General features: G+C 40.9%; 1 protein-coding gene across 1 annotated transcript in view; it reads right to left on the bottom strand.

Moving 5' to 3' along the window:
* The window catches only part of T265_01912 (hypothetical protein), a gene marked incomplete at both ends in the record, with an annotated part of 84,180 nt that overhangs the window by 42,427 nt on the left and 24,436 nt on the right, over positions 1-17,317 (bottom strand). The window contains 5 exons of the mRNA XM_009166038.1: positions 1,095-1,331; positions 3,126-3,542; positions 7,990-8,325; positions 9,892-10,116; positions 16,471-16,671. Coding sequence (XP_009164302.1) covers positions 1,095-1,331; positions 3,126-3,542; positions 7,990-8,325; positions 9,892-10,116; positions 16,471-16,671 — 1,416 coding nt within the window. The remainder of the gene's footprint in view (positions 1-1,094; positions 1,332-3,125; positions 3,543-7,989; positions 8,326-9,891; positions 10,117-16,470; positions 16,672-17,317) is intronic.

The following is a 17,317-nucleotide window of genomic DNA, read 5'->3' as shown; positions in this document are numbered from 1 at the left end:
TTATATTCATATATGAGTTATATATAATTATATGTATACAACTATATTTATATATAGTGATATGCATAATTATATATTATGATAATGTATATGTATGTAGTATAATTTTATATAACAATATGGTACAATATATACAATACAATATACAATATATACAATATACAACATATCACCCTTTGCCCCCTTTACTGGTAGTTTTCTATCGATGTACGATTGGTGGACAACCATTAACGTGGTTCACATGATAAAGCTTAGAGTTAATAGCTGAACACTCTACTGTGAATACGACTGTTAGTTGAGATGGCCATAAAGTGATCTTTGTTGTTGGCAAGTTGGTTAACTATTATGTATTCTAACGATGTAACTCTGTAACCGTGTTAAGTGGCTGTGACAACTTGAAAAGTTCTAAAATGTAATGTGAGTGCGGTATCTCGCTTGACCTTGCTTGATCTTGCAGCAATGGTCCCCAGTCCCGAAACGTGCGGCTTCCCTTGCTATACAAAAGTCTGTTAAATAATGTCTGGATAGACGTTCTACGGTTAGAAATGTTCAAACCACTGATAATTTCCTAGGTGAAACCACATTCCCTTATGCCCCAACCACCCTCTAACGATGTGCTTTATCCTAGAGTAATAAGACTATCCGTTAGAATTAACAGTTGTGAAAATCTACGAAAATTCAAGTGAGCATCATTCATTTAGAAAGGAGCCCCAGAATCTTACAAATATTACCAACCTTATTCTTTGGTGCTTGTAAATGTACAGCCCCGGATGGTTGAAATTAGTCCTGATCAAAACCAGCACAAATGCACAGTTGATGTGAAGTGCGATTGACCATCGAAAGGTACACATTATGTAAGGTTTAAGCAGAATGAGAAGCCCAAAAGTGTGTGCACTCCCGGTTGGATAAAAATGGTCACCGAGTGAACATAGAGTGTCGGCTCTGTTTGAGTGATGAGACAGAAAAACGTGAACGACCAGCACAAGCCTAGAGTAAGGGGAGATTTTTCCAGAGGTGCAATAGAAAATGGTCAAATCCCCAAGATTTTCGAGAATTCGTTCAATAGAACCTATGGCTAATGCGGATGAACTTACGATCCGGTCGGACAATTCGCGCTTTGCAAGCCACCTGACATGCTTGGGCGTCGTCAAACGTATTTTCTGATCCTCCACAGCCACTGTATTGGAAAGGTTCACAGTTGCTTGTGTGAGCATTGAAGAACCAGCGCTGAAGCAGCAGCGGTTGACACTTGTCCTGCTTTGTTTCAGACTTGGAGCAGTTTAGTGGGCGACAGTTACCGACGAGTGGTTGACGTCTACATGGTTCCAGGTCTGAGTAAATTAAAACAGAAAGTTTCAAATTATCACAGCGGATGTTTTGCATAACTGTATGTAACTGTGATTAGATTCGTCACAGAATGGTTCACACTGTCTCCTATTACAATGCTCAGCAGGATTCGCAAATATACTTCCGTCTTGGAAGTCATCACTCGTGAAGTCCGTCAGCACGTGTGACCACGTCAAGGGGAGACCGTAACTTTAGGGTGAGCAGGGATGAGCAAGTTAATCGAACCGCTGATCAACCGCTGGCAGCCAAACAGATGATTGTCGAAGCAACTAAGCGAGAGGTTCCTGGTTGGAAGCTCTCCGGAATTCGTGAGATGCGCACTGCTGGTGATTACAAATGTGGCAGCAAAGTGCTTTCTCGAGGTTGCTAAATATAACGAACTCATATGGTGAAATTTTTCACCAAAAATGAAACAAAACCGAGGATCGCCAAGCTTTTGAAAGGCAGTTCTGCTGTAAGCACAAATCCCCATGAAGACATCCAAGAATTAATTCACTTTTAAACTTTAATAAATGAAGATAGCTGATTTCCAAGACGCTGTTCTGTTCCTGGAGGTACTACATTCACTTTGTTTGACAAGGTAACTTTCGGATCAAAATGCATATACTGGCAGGTGTATATCTAAAGTCTCTTCACCACGGACCATCGCGTTTTTTGAAATTTAAGGACATTCGTTTAAACCGTACACATCACTCAATTTGACAGCACTCAGGCACAATAGCATGAATTGCAACGTCTAACAGTTTCATAATTATCCGCCTATATTGTGCTCATTTCACTAGTTGAAGACAAAATTTGGCTAAGTAGATTAAGTCGGTGATTCTGGCAAAAGAAAGGAACGCAAGAGGCAGCCTCCAAATGAGGAACGTCACCTAATACGGCTTGCTGTGTTTTGGAAGTAAACCATATTTTGAATGTGCATCCGAATTTAAACCAACGTGTTTGATTCCTGTGAGAGCTAATCGTGTACATTTGTAGTTTGCCTGTTTGTCAGGCCACTGTCTGAAAGCTAACTTTGTTGAGCACGCTATGATTAGCTACGAATGGATCATTGACTTCATACTGAGTGCAATAAACACATTAAAGAAACTCCTGCTTAAAACTTTCTTGCGCAAACTGTCCAATGAAAAGTGAAAACGGAATGGTACTATGCTGCGTTGAACGCCTCGAAATACGAATTGATAATCCAGATTGGTGAAAATCACCAACCGATATATACCTACGTTAATTACTTGGGGGAATTACAGGCTTCCAGATTCATTGTTTTGACAGATGTTCGCACACGCGAAAGCTCTACCGCGTTTTCCCTGCACAGGTTAACAAGTAGGGTAAACATGCAAACCTTTATTGAAGAAACAGCATTTGTCTCGTCAGTTCTATGCACCGCACCAAAGTTTCTTCCTTCTGAATCCGCAGGTGTTTTACTTTGGGATGTCACAAACTGAGTTTTAGCGGTTTCAATAATACTTAAGAACATTATCTGCACGAGGTTTCGTCTCAGAGAGTTTGTTCAGAGTGAATGGGAGCAATTTCCATGAGAAGCAATATGAATTCTATATTTTCAGATCGGTGATGTTAGCTCAAAGACATTCGAATGTAACCGTAATCCTAGTAAAATTTTCACGTAGTTTTAAAGTGACATTTTGATTTCCGTGTTTGGGCGACGTGGTCTTGCAAGCTTCCTAATTTTACAGGTGAGTTGAAATCACATCAGTGCAGAACTTCGTGAGATATCCGCAGCAGGTATAAAAACACCCAACCTTTGATCGACTACTTACCGATATTTAGCAGCTCAACTGATTTAATTTCACTGTGTGAAGTCTTGTTCGTTTGTTGCTTTGTACTATCAGGGCTGGATAATTCCGTCATATTTGGAGTACCCTGTGATATTGTGGGTAGGGTTGTGGAGAAAAATCCCTTTTCGGTGTTGTTTAGGGATGGCGCAGTTACTGTTGTTAGCGTTGAGTCAACTGCATCAGGCTCCGGACGACGTAAGTGTCCACAAGTATGCTCACAAGTTGCGCGATCGGCAAACCGATTCGCATTGCCACCACAACCCGAATACATGAACGTCTGACACCCTCCCTTTGAATTATGTTCACCAAAGGGATTGACCTCCAGCAGTTCCGGGTCGTAATACCACATTTCTCGGGGAGAGCTGCATTCGCCAACGTCCGCACTCATCACGCAAATATCTGTTAAAGAAGAAGGTTAATTTATTGATGTCAGAAGTGGTTTCTCGAAAGCATTGTCCTGTGAAACAAATCCGACTGTCAACTAGAATGACGTAATCGACATCAGCATGTTCTGAATGGCATTTTTGCAGATGGAGTTTTGGTTCTTAAAACACATAGTTACCGGAACATAATTTCCCAAACAATCACAGTAGCTGGTCTATCCAGTGGAAAATTGTTGGGTAAATGCATATGGTGATTGTGAAATTTTTTCTCCATCTGAACGCACTTTTTACAAAACTAACGCAAGAATTCCACATGCTTCACGTCCTGGTTACATTCAAGGGCACCATTGGGAAACCAGTGTCACCAAATTGAGAAGATGAACAATATGAAATAAGTGTGCCAAATTTTCAAAGGGGTTATCTATTTTTAAGTAATCAATGCAAGGCAATTTGTCGTCTATGTAAATGGTCTAATGCCACAGAAACTGCGTGCCCTTTTTCAAGTGCACATCGTACCCTTTTTGTTTGAGAACAAGAATGCTGAACAAAGTGGAACAAAGAAAAGTCCTGAGCGGGACTATTCAGCGGGACTTGTGCATGTAAAAATATTATCAAAACAACCAACCAGATAACTCAATTTTCCCTTTAAAGACCTCATGCCAGCTGCCTCGGATCAAACTCCAGCGATAGAGAACAGGCTGCTTTTTTCCAGGGACTCAAAGCAAGCAAAGTGGTCACGCAAATGAGCACACGCTTTCAAGGTGCGGCCCATTTCATCAGATTTATTGGCCACTTACGTACACTTACACTGTTTCGCATCTTATTCAACACCGTAAAGCATGTACAATAGGTCCTTATGAAGCAAACGTTAATTAACTGCTGAGGCACAAGCACTGAATTATGTCTTGGGTGTCAGTGTCCGTTCCTGATAACGGCCAACCAACACAACGGATCTATTCATGACGTAATTTGGCAGCGTTACTCCGTATGCTGAAGACGACCCCTACTTTCACGAACCGGATGGTACAGTCCCCGCCCGCCAAAATAATTAAATTGAGGGGGACGTAAGTTGCCACATGTTCATAACCAAAGTGACAGTTGCCCGTTAAACGTGTTCATCAGACACTTTGATCGTATAGATTTAATTTCAGTACTTAAACGCCAGGTCTCTTGAGCGGAAGACGCTTCAATTTCAAACTTTCAGAAGTTTGTCCAGCTTGCCATCTTCAAAGTTCATATTGTTTGTTCTTGTGTTTTAAGAACCAAATTCGTGTTCCAAACCCTTTTCCAAGTATCTTTTGTTCTAGTCAACTTGATGCAAGCAGATGGGCACTTTTATGTTTTACATGTCCTGTACCCAATCCTTCCTTAACTACTTAGTCGTGCTGCCTTTCCTCACAGTGGCCACAAAGAGGAAACTTGTTGCCGTAGCTTCGATTAGAGTGCAAAGGTTTCTCTTAACCAATCTACTTTGAATCTCTAGCCACAGGCAATCTTGTTCTAATTAAAAGTGCACAAACTGCGCACAGTGGGATGATACGATGTTTAGTGTGCCAGAACATTGAACAAAAGGATTGTCAACCTCCTGGACTTTAAAAGCTAGTTGGTAATTGCTCCATTGCAGTAGTAAATTAAGGGAAGTTGTAGCTGTTTGAACATGGCGAGCTGTGGGGTCAAAATGGACATTTAGAGCAACAGAGTTGCTTCACATATTTTGGCCGGCTGTACCGCGGATAATGAAGTGCGTTTTGTTACGTTAATCACTGGACATATGAGCCAGTCAGCTAAATAATTCTCCATCCTGAAAATGGGTTAGGATTCTGGGAGAAGAACAGTGTAATCAGACGCACCACAACCAGCTGAGGTGTTTGTACTTGGAGTTTTAGTGGTAATTTCAAGCAAACGAATACATGTGAGTAACTATTTCAATCTTATTCAGGGCATTAGTTTATGGGTTAGGATTCTGGGAGAAGAACAGTGCAACCAGACGCATCACAACCGGCTGAGGTGTTTGTACTTGGTCTTTTAGTGGTAATTTCAAGCAAACGATTACATGTGAGTAAATATTTCAATCTTATTCAGGGTATTAGTTCTCACACAGTTCTGACTCTGCACATTTGCACAGATCTTACTTGTCAGAAAACTGAATTAGTGTAAGAAAGGTTAAAAAGCCGTGAATAAACCCAAGCGGGTATACAGAATTAAGAGGACACAGGCCAAACCATTTGGATTTGGGGACAGGCTGTATGAAAGACCAGGTCTGAACAAAATATGAAATCTAGTCGCGCATGAAAACTGTTGTCCTGCCTGACTAAGAAGAATAACGACTTAACCTAAAGTGGAGTATTTTTCCCTTTTTCTAATAGAATATTTATGTTAACGATCCACGTGGAAATCAATTTCTTAGTAATGTAGGGCTCGAAAAAAATTAGCCCTCTAAGCAGACCCTGGTTTTTGACACAAGTAAATTCGCTCGAACGAATCCCAAGTGAGAAAAATGCTGCAAGTAGCCTGATTGTGCTGGAAATCAGCAGTAAAATCTTGGTAATGTGGTGAAACCCACCCAACTGCGCACTGACGATGTCTCCTCGTATGGTGACGAAACGTTTGCAAGCCAATTGCCAAGCTAGGTGAACAGATCAACAGCCATCTGATCAACAACCAGTAAATGTCTTAAAAGAAAAACTAGTCGTTAGAGGCAGTGAATTACTAATACAGAGGCTAAAGTAAGTTTCTATCGGGGTGACTAAATGCAGGTGATATAGACAGCCAACCTTTGAGTTTAAATTTGTAGTGCCGTTTTATCCACACAGACAAACAGTTTATCCTTTAAACCAACGAAGTTTTACCGACAGACGATGTTGGGTCCATGACGAAATATTGGGCGCCTTGCAGTACAGTAACCGGGACCTTAAGTTGGATGCCTCTCATAGCAAAAGCAGCGTCACAAGGTGAAGGAAGAATCTAACTTGAAGCAATAAGGACATTCTCAACAAACTTTACTCCCAATCATGATTCAACATTTCGGCATCAATTCCGTTGGGAATTCGGTTGACTGGTTTTCCAAGAAACAGCTAATATTAATGGCACCATATTCCTTCAGTTTCAAGTTTAAGGTTTTGCGGGATAGGTATTTTGTTCATAGCCACACCACTCTCGTTTGAACGGCCGTCCTCCTGTTCTGGCGTAATTATTCCGGTGAGTCCACACCAAAGGGAAGCACTGGACTCGAGTTTCGCTCTTGTTAGAGCTCATCAGCAGTGCATATCCAATGGCCGTGCCGGGATTTGAACCCTCAGTGGGGTTTCAAGCGTGTGCCACGCTACCTGACTGGGAAGTCCTGACTGGCGGGTCAATCGATTGTCACAACCAGGACAGTTACTGGATCCTCCTTCGATGAGCCGGGCACACCAATCACATCGCTCAAGTGTGAACATGCTCGCCTGTTCAGACGTGAAAACTCAGATACGTTCAACGTGCGTTGGTAGAGTAGTAGTTACACGCTTGCCTCGCATGGCAGATGTTCAGGGTTCAAATCCCGCCACGGCCATTGGATACGCACTGCTGATGAGCTCTAATAAGAGTGAAACTCGAGTTCAGTGCTTCCCTTCGGTGTGGACTCACCGGAATAATTACGCCAGTACAGGAACACGGTCTTTCAGTCTCATCTCAATTTCCCGTTTGTGTACTGTATGGTTTACTTAACCGCAGTCTACTTTAAACTTTGCATTATTGGCAAATAATTAAGCCCTCCTTGTGGCTCTTCGGGTGCAGTTTTGGATATTCTTAATTTTCATCTTTTGGTGTTGAGAGTGCAGTAAACTTTGAAATGTTGGGTTCAAACTGTGGAGCTATTAATCACAAGGCGACCAGGCTATCTTTCATTTAAAATGATAAAATATTGCGCGGAAGCTTTCTGGTCATTAGTTTAAAGTTCCTTCAAATACTCCACCCGTCTGTGTAGTCGAATGACAAATTAAGGAAATGATATATACACTCGCTCATTTTCTTCTAAAACACTGGGGCGTCTTGACATGGTCAGATGACCATTACACTACTCAAAAGATGGTCAAAATCCTAGTCTCGAAAGAGGCATGGTTATGTCAATTTGAACGCTCAAAAAGTAGCCCAAGTGCACAAATTTTCTTGGGTTTTATGGTTTTTCTTTCCAGTTAGTCTTACTTTGCTTTAGACTCGCTGAAAAGGGCCATGCTTGTGACCTTAATCAAAGTCGACATGGCTACTTGTAATCCCAACCAAGCTTCATGCTTCCACGCAACTTTTGTCTCGAATTCGATAGTTTCACGCTTTACTTGAAACACGACAAATGGGTTGGATTATGAACGCTTAAGTAAAATAAAGAAAAAAACACACGGTAATGTTAAACGTTCAACTCGTTACTCTACTTGCACAACACCCCACAACAAATATAAATTCGCTGCCGTTTGGCATACATATTTTACCTTCTGACTCCTCTTTCTTAGCTCCACAAAACTGTTCACAATCAGTTCTCGTCAGGAAGTTGTTTGCAGAACCTCCACAATGAGAGTAGGCGAATTCTTTGCACGTTCCTGTTTGCGAGTCTAGATACCATCGCGATTCAGCTTGACCGATATTACGACAACCAGGCTCAACCAACTTGGATTCTCTCATTGTTAGTCCCTCAAACAAAGAAACGTTCGCTGCTACCTTGGCTGATGCTAACTCATCTGATGCCATATCGTGTTCCAGCTGCTTGTGTGTGTACCAGTTCCCGGGCCTCTGCTCTGAAGGAGCTACTCGACAAAGCTCCGCGGCAACTGAAAAACAAGGAGTTATAAGAGAAAATTTCAGTATTTGTTGACAAGAAGCCACTAATGACTACCACGATAACTGTTCATTAATCAACTAATGCTTTGTTTATTTTGGCCTCATAAAGTAGATAACTACGTGATACTATATCAGTTGTCATGACCTCTTGTGCAGTCGGAAAGATACCCGAACGAATGAGTGAAAGACAGCAAACAGCACTTAGTTAGTTTGCTTATTGTTTTCAAAACAGTTTGCTGTCTTTGCCTACAACCTAACCCTCAGTTCTTTCTCCAAGTAGCGTCTAGGAATGAGAAATATCGTATGAAGGGAATTGTCAGCTGCTGACCAGATGGACCGGCAGGAGTCGTGTCCCGTGTCTACTTCATACAACAGAGCTTATCTTATCTTGCTGTCACTGTGACTGCACGAAGCGGTTGACACTAGCACAGCTCCAGTCACCCTTCCATTAAGCTATATCCTTAATAACACTATGATAAAATGTGGTATCGTACGTAAACGGACCGGTAGTATAAACAAAGATTTACATCCGGAAATTAAATCGAGAGCTGCCTGAAAATACGCACGATTAAATGATCCTGTCGGCCCAGTTATTCGCATAGCTGCTTTCGAGTTTTGCAGGTTATATTGCGTCGACCAACTTGACCGTGGTTGACCAGGGCTTCTTGATTCATGGCAATGAGAGTTAGCTATTTCCTGAATCAACAAGATGGTTCTGTTCGTGCACTTTCATAACGTTAAGCATATTCGTAAGATGATTTTTGACCAACGTGCTAAGGACATGCCAAAGTTTATGCAGTGGAATGTTTAAACCTGAACAGTCACCTTACCTGTTATTGACGGTTAATTCAGTGGGTGAAAATTTCGGGGGCACAGAAAACCATTTATGCCAACGAAAGGGTTATTTTATGAATGAATGGAGTAAATGGAAAAGGATTCCTAAACATTTTATCGTCACCGTTTGCGAGCGTTCCAGCCAGTCCTTGAAAGTTGGGAATTCCGTTTCAGAAATGTACCAGATCGATTTCCGCCTACACCTGCATCAATGATGAAATGATCTAAACCTCTTTGCTTGGCACCGAAAACTACCTTGGTAGAATTATTTTGCACTGTTTTAGAGGAATTCCTGGTCGAGTCGTAGCTATGTCAAATGTGTTCAAACAGTTTTGGTGCTCGAAAAGAGAACGTTCAGTCAAGATGAAGGAAATCCTCTTTGCATTCTGGTTGTGTGTGACGGTGGCTCATTGTCACCAAGCTTTTGCAGAAGCGTAAGGACTAAGAAGAAATGGAACACCGAACGAACCAAATCCAGAGTTCACATACAGCCAATCTAAACATGATCTGAGGCCATCGTTCAATCACCATCGCCAGCGGGATTCATATGCTCATTATATAAGCATGCATAGATTGCTACCATTCTGACACTGAGTTCTTCCTACTCAAACAATATTTTTTCACCTCCCTCTTATGTAAATCGTCGATGTCCTAATCTCGTTTAGCAAAGACACACTTATAGATCTGAAAAGATGTGGCCAAACCAGTTATCCCAAACTCACCCATAAATATCTTGGAAGCTGTCTTTTCACCACATGTAGCTTCGCATTCCTCAATGGACTGAAAACGATTTGCACTGCCGCCGCACCCGTAGTAGGTAAACCAACGACACTTTCCGGTGGTTTTGTCAAAAAATATCATCAGTATAGGCACCACACCACGCGCAGGACTTGTTTCAGAGCACTGAAAGTAACCAGCCTTTGGGGGGGCCAAGCATCTGACGGGACCTAGAAAGTCGAGGTTTAGAAACGAGGTCATTTTTGTGCAACTAACATCATGCATTCAGACCAACTGCCTGAAACAGGTGTAGGTCACTCTCAATGAGCCACGTTGATAGTAAAGGGACCAAATCTGTATAGTTACATTATTGGGAGCGTTATTTTAAAAAGCTGTTGAATTATTTACAGGATATCTTCAGTGCCCAAGAAGGACCAGAGCTTAACATTTTTCTGCGGTACCCCTTCACCTTCCATAGTAAACGCCCTATATTGAACGACATTTTGTCCGTGATTTTTATCACTACAGCCAGTGAAATGGCTAGTTTCTTGTTCCCTTGGCCTTTTCTTATTTGTGCAATGATTTACATAGGAATAATCGCAAAATGTTGCTCGACGACGTTGGAATAGGTTAAGCAAAGGTGTTGCGCTTTCAGTTTGACTGGTGTCTTACATAACACATAGCGAAGTGGAATTTTTTCTCACAAAATGTTGCTCTGTGTCACTAAACTTGTTTAGATTGGTGCAGAATCCAATGCAGTTAAAGGTTCTCCGTCAGCTGGTCTCCACTAAAGTAAAACAACTTTTGTGTCTTTAGTTTAGTTTGTCGTGTTCCATTAAATAGCTTATCTGCAATCAGCATTACAATACCCAACAAATGACAGAGCCTTTGAAGTCTAAGTGGATGAGATCCGACAGTAGCCATTCTGATGTTCATGGAGGGCGACTCTTGGAAATAATCTCGCGTGATGGCCAAAACAAAAGGCCCAAAAGGGACCGATAACATAAGCAGTAAGTCATATCCTTAAATTACACAATTCCGTCTGGACCGTGAATGTATATCTGGAAAATAAATGTAATTATATTGTATCACAGTAGGTAGGAAATGGCTTTTAGAGAGCCTTTAATTTGATTTGACAGTGTAGAGTCTGTTCATTCTCATGTGATTATAACATTGTTGATGGCGCCATCCTAATCGGTTCGTGCATTCAGTACGTGAATATTTTTGCGTACATTTTATAAATTTAGTGCCCTATTCATCAGAGATAAGATGTTTCCTATGATTCGGTTGTAAGTCCAGTTTGTTTTTTAATGAGTGCAAGAATAAAAAGATGTGGTTGCGGACGGCACAAACTGTTGATCTACAGCCCCACCAGTTAATTTACCGAAAAGACCGCTGTAGTCACTTGTAAGCAGTCAAAATTCTCAGCTGATTCACAACACATTTGCTTAATGGATTGACGGTTGATCTGCATCAATGTTACTACTGAATTTCAAAACAGGTGCAACATTGCTGGCGTGCACTTACCTCAAGGACCTTGATGTGAGTTGTTAGAGATTAGGAGAATATTTATTAGGTCAAAATTAGGAGTCTAAGTAGCACGAATATATTGTCCACTGCTTCACGCATGAAATTTCCTTGAAAAAAGCTGCTGGTATTAATTCCAGCTACTTTGTGAGCAGGAAAACCTGCGTAAATTTGGAAATCACATTCTTGATTCAGTATATTAAGAAGGCAATGATTCCGTGGATATTATTTCTGTATTTACCCCAGCCATTCTAATCAATACCTTCCTAAGCGAACTGTCTTGGTTTTACACGGGTGTTTGTGAGAAACCCGTTGCTGTATACATCGAAATCCGAGAATGAGTTAGCAAAATTTAAATGTTTTTTGTAATCGCTCCTGGAGTTTGACCATGGCGTTTTTCAAAACCGACGATTGGATTTGTGTACTGGAATCACTGAGGCCTCAAGAACCCCAAAACGCTAAACCGTTTTATTGAATACGATCATCTTTGAGAATAGGGCTTATATCTGTACATTGACGGCTGATCCGATTAGGCAGCATTGCGTTTCTATTGTAGCCACGTTCCCAAACCAATGAATGTTTCCGAATTCTGACAGTATTAAGTGAATTATACTAGACTAGTAACCCGTCCAGTTTACTTTTGATTCGCCTGGAGGTAGTTGATTTATCATCAACTATAGCAAGAACATTTTTACTGGACTGTCACTGGCACAAAGTAAAATGTGTAATTTACACAGCTTAACGCCCACCCCCTACCAATTACTTCAGTACTGTCCTTTTGTTGCTGATTTGGTGAATTTCTATCAACTTTAGAATGGTTAACTAAACTGGGTTTTCGTATCAACACCCTGAAATTGCCTACTCTTTACTCGAACATGATGAACCCCGATAAGGTGAGAAATTTTTTGCATGGCTGGGTAATTTGTGGTATAACCATGTGGTGCTACAATTTTGCTCCAATTCTCGGGTGAACCAAAACAGGTGTGGCAGGAAGGCCCGCCTGTGGCAACTTTTTAACCTCGAGTTATTTTAATAAACAGTAGGTTCTTTTTAACAGAACACACATGTGACCGATAAAAATCGTCCTTTTGTGAAGAAAATATTTCGCATATTAAATATTAATAAGCCTCTGTGTTGATAATGCGCTTGATTTTGTTGTTTAGTCATTTCATTAGTATCTTTCCCTTACACATAGTTTAATAAATCAAATAAGTCTCACGCATCCAACTGAAAAGATATAGCATTATCGGTATAATTCATATGTCGTAGTCAAACTGGTCAAGCCAACATTTACTCTCTTTCTTCTTCAAAATCTAAATTTAAAAGCATCTCAAACCTACGGAGTTTTACAAACGCTGGACATCAACCAACTCATTGGCGACTACCCCCATACATCGTACACACGCTCCGAAAACAAAAAGCCGCCTCATGACTGTCTACCTTTGTTTACTGACAAGCATTAAGTGACTCTCATAATGTTAACACAACCTGCGCGAGTAAACACAGTTCCCAAGAATAAAACGCATATAAGGATTTAATATTATGGTCGGCTTTCTCACAACCCGCACTTATTTGATTATGATTCGTAAGCTATTTTAGGTGAAAACGGAGGCTTTTTAAGCGCAACTAATTTGAGGCTGAGAAGTCAGTTGTACGCCCTGGAAGCTCCATCTTGGTCGGCTGGATTAAGGTGACCGTATGCTCGGAAACAGTTTTTAAGTCCGGTGGGATCTGTCGTATGGAATTTCGACAGATTTTCCTTATTCACAGATATCCTAGCAAATATACCTAAATAAAAAATCGACTAATCGTGCAAGGGTCGTACTACAAAAGATTTTTAATTGTAAAATCACTAAACCAAATACATGATAGCCCAACTCGAATTTAATACGCTACCGCTTATGCTTATTAGTGGTGCTTCGAAAGTATATTCGCCTCTTACTAGTCAGGGTAAAGGGAAGCCATGGTACAGTATCTTGTCACCTGGAATCTTCATGGTCACCATGATCATCGTCGCCAAATTTCACAATGCTGAAAAATCTCACAGTTTTTGCCCCAGTCCTTGAGACGAACCAGCCTGATCTTAATGACTTTTTCCACTTGAAACATTATAAAAACTTCTTGGGCAAGATATTTGACAGTAGAAGAAGCCTTTGTTGAATTGTATGATCCGTAATTCCTCCTCATTCTTATCGTTTTTGTTCAAGAGTCATAGCCAGAGGACACCGCAAATCGATTTGATCCCTCAGTATGAGTGTCTTACCTATTTAAATTCTCAATCTTTGGAGTATGACCGACGTCAGACGGTGAGATGACCTAGTAAAGTTTTTTGGTTTACAACAAATACTACACACCAATGCACATTCGGTTATATCGCATGGATCAGTTAACTCTTCAAATAACGTATGCTTGACACATTGGCGGAGTGTGCTCGCTCCTCAATTGTCAATAATTCACTGCGTGAACGGATTGGCGTTTCAGTGGCATTAATCTCGAAGGTTGAACCTGAACGGAAGCACGCTTTTCAGTCCTATCCGATGTCTAGACGGAAAATAAGTAAACTTCGTATGTGACACCAAACTGTCAGACTGTATGCCACCCTGGGGTTGGTCGATTATTGGTGCCTACGACAGATTTATAACGTTTGTGGTGCGAACCCTGGTTGCTCATTAATTATTTAAGTGTTCAGTTGCAGTTTCACTTAAAAACGTTCACCTGTTTTGCCAAGAACGGACGGTTTTCGGAACCCGCCTCAAACACCAAAATATATTCCCGTTGGTAACCATAATCCAAGGAACTGAAAAACGTCTCGGAAAATACCCGAAAGAAAATAATCAGCCAAGCGTATTGCTATGGAGGGTCATCAGTTTTAAACCATCATTGCCTACATGTCAGCTGAAAACTTCATCCACGTTTTAGACAAAATTGAAACACCACTGTTCTTCATAGCGTATGCTGACTTGTTCGTTGATGAACCCCAAACAAACTGACATTCACGATTACTCCATACGGTGGCGAAAACGCCCAGTTTTGTCAATCTCGACTGTTGATAAACTTCCTTGCGTAGTTGTACTGCACTTGCCAATACGTTTATCTCCATACAGGGCAGTCCAGCATTTTGATTGTCCTGCCAAACCTTGATATTTGGTGTATTTCCTTGGATGATCGTTCATCAGGGGCATACGGTGGTTTGGCTGATTGACAGTCCTGTTAGTGTAAATGCGTATCCCACGATAATGTGCCAAGATTCTCGGTGGCTAGCAGTGTGATGTCCATTGTTCAGTAAAAATTCAAAACTTCATTAAACTAACTTTACCTGTTCAGATAAATTCCAAATGAGAGCGTTTCCCAAAATGTCATTGTGAGTGCTACCAATGGGATGACCTTAGTGGTAAGGCGCAAGAATGATGGAACCATTAGTGAAATTTCGAAGAGTTTCCAATGACCTTATAAGCTGTGTTGTGCCACCAATGAGTCAGGACTGGTTGGGAATGAACTAGTGCCAATTTCTAAACTCCATTGTCTTCTTGGTAATGGGTAACGTAACATCCGCATGCGGATTGCTCAAGTTGGATAATGACTGCCAGTGTAGTTTATATGTGGGGAAGTCAACTCTCATATTTCGCTGTTTTAACTTTTTGTTTGTGAGTGACTGTGCGATTCTTCTGTCACTACCAAATACTTGCGCATTCATACCAGATTTGTTCATCGTTTAAAAGTATTCCAAGAAGAGTTTGGTCTGCCAGCAAATACCATTTTATTGGATGAAATGTACTGCCTTTTGTTGTTGTAAATGTTTAACTTCTGTCAGCGTTTGTCATAGTGTCACTGAAGAATGTTACAGGCAGGGGAGGACATATGTGTGACATATGTGTGACAGTTTTACTGAAAAGGTTTTCAACACAATAATAACAAACGCCACATCTTCATGGGAAAGTTTGACGGGTATTTAGTCGCTGAAAACTGAATGGATAAATGAATTAAGGGAATGTATGTTTTCTATTCATGTGCCTGAATCCAACTCGCGGGAGTCATCATGGTACCACTAACTTGTACCTAATAATTATACGAGGCTCAAGCTGTGGTTGAGTTGGTCCCGCGAGTGCGGACAGAACAAGTTTTCCCCAACTGCATTAAAAATTTCTACCCATTAAAAGTCAAAATATCGAATAAATTTCGCCATAGGCATGAGCTACTAGCGAATTCAAGTTCATCTTTTGTAACCAGATATATGTTTCGGTCCTTCCTTTATAGACCATTATACGACATCACAAAGTCGATTTCCGCGGGAAAAAAATGCTTATGGTATGGCCAGTGTACACAAAACTAGGCTTATTGACAAACGCTGGCAGTTATTAGCGAGTAGTTCTTGACGAGACGCGCGCTCACTCTGTTCGAAGGTAGTGACATGAAATTTCTCCACAGACGTTATTTGCTGATCCAAAGTCGATCGTCTTCAGTATGTAGCATTTACTCTCAAAGCTTGTACCAAACGGTTGGCTTGAAATAAAAGGGTTCTCTGAAAATATTCAATTAATTATATGCTAAAATCGTTCTTTTAAGTTGAAGAGGATATCTAAGAACAAATCATAGTTGTTCCCTACTGAAGGTAGTTTCGTCTCTGAGTAAACCCTCAAAAAGGAAAAATTTGCATACTAAATATATTTAACCTTGGAAAACCCTAAACTACTAAACATGCAGTCAACAGAAAATGAAAGTGGTCATGTGATCAGAAAGATAGCAGACTATTCCTTTTTAAACGCTTGCTTATTCGAGTTCCTTCCCAATTTCATTCATATTTCTCCGTCGAAACTTTCACAATTTATTATTCAATAATTTCAACGAGGACCTGTTTAACTGGCTGGCAAGTGCCTGTGGTAACCAAATTTGCTAAACTTATAGACCAAGGGCGAAGAATATGATGTGATAATTGTTGATTTATGTACCACTGGCTGTAAAAATTGAAATAGAAAAAAACTGGGAAAAATTCAAAATGTCGGCCAGAAATAGGAGCCAATGAACCCTGCTTTCAAGCACGCAGAATGACACCAACTTACCGGCGGGTGGCATGCAGGTGCTCTCACATTCTTCGCGTGTCTCAAAAGCATTCGAATTCAATATACAGTCCGATGTGTAGTGACAGCACATTTCCACCGAATCATAATACCATGTTCCACGAACCCGTTGTGTTTGCGTCTGTGATTTGTTGTTCAATGTGTTGTGGCAGAGCTCGATGATGGGACGCTGGTAACACGAATCTATAAATCGAAACGCGATAAAGGCTCAAACAATCCGAAAAACTACAAGCATATGTAACATGTGTCGCCACTGAATTCATTGCAGTTATAATCAGGTGCCACACCTGCTGCAGAAAACCCTATCCCTATTCTCATACTTTGATTATTTTTGAGCGGAAATCGTTAGAGAGTCGTAGAAACAAAGTGCTGTTTCCTGGTATCAAACTTTACCCTTCGTCCTCAGAACTGTGATGTGAATGATGATGACATTTGTGTAAATACTAAGGCTGTAACTCAATTCTCCTTTGGTAACTTAACGATGTAAGTTATAAAAATCGTTTAGCTGTAACACCCTCTCGACGCCTAGCTGCCATGCCACCCGGAGGAAGCACGAGGGCTGTGATCTTGCCAGGTTCCCCAAGCCTAGACACGGGAAGTCGAGTGGCAGATGTCGGGTTCGAACCACGGACATTCCAGTCGGTAAACTCGCAATCTAACCACTTGGACCATCTCGCCCCCTATGCAAGTTATACCCAAACTTATCTGAAAGGTGAAGTCAAACAGATGTTGAAACTCAGGTTGTTAGTTATCGTTTTATAGCTTGATTCTTACTTATGTCATCGACGAAACAGTAGTGAGAATACAGAATATGCATTAGATAAAATTC

This window comes from Opisthorchis viverrini, assembly GCF_000715545.1.
Source record: "Opisthorchis viverrini unplaced genomic scaffold opera_v5_21, whole genome shotgun sequence".
NCBI classification, from domain to species: Eukaryota; Metazoa; Platyhelminthes; class Trematoda; order Opisthorchiida; family Opisthorchiidae; genus Opisthorchis; species Opisthorchis viverrini.
The sequence above is the reverse complement of the archived record's forward strand: the minus strand, read 5'-3'. Positions and strand labels throughout refer to the sequence as shown.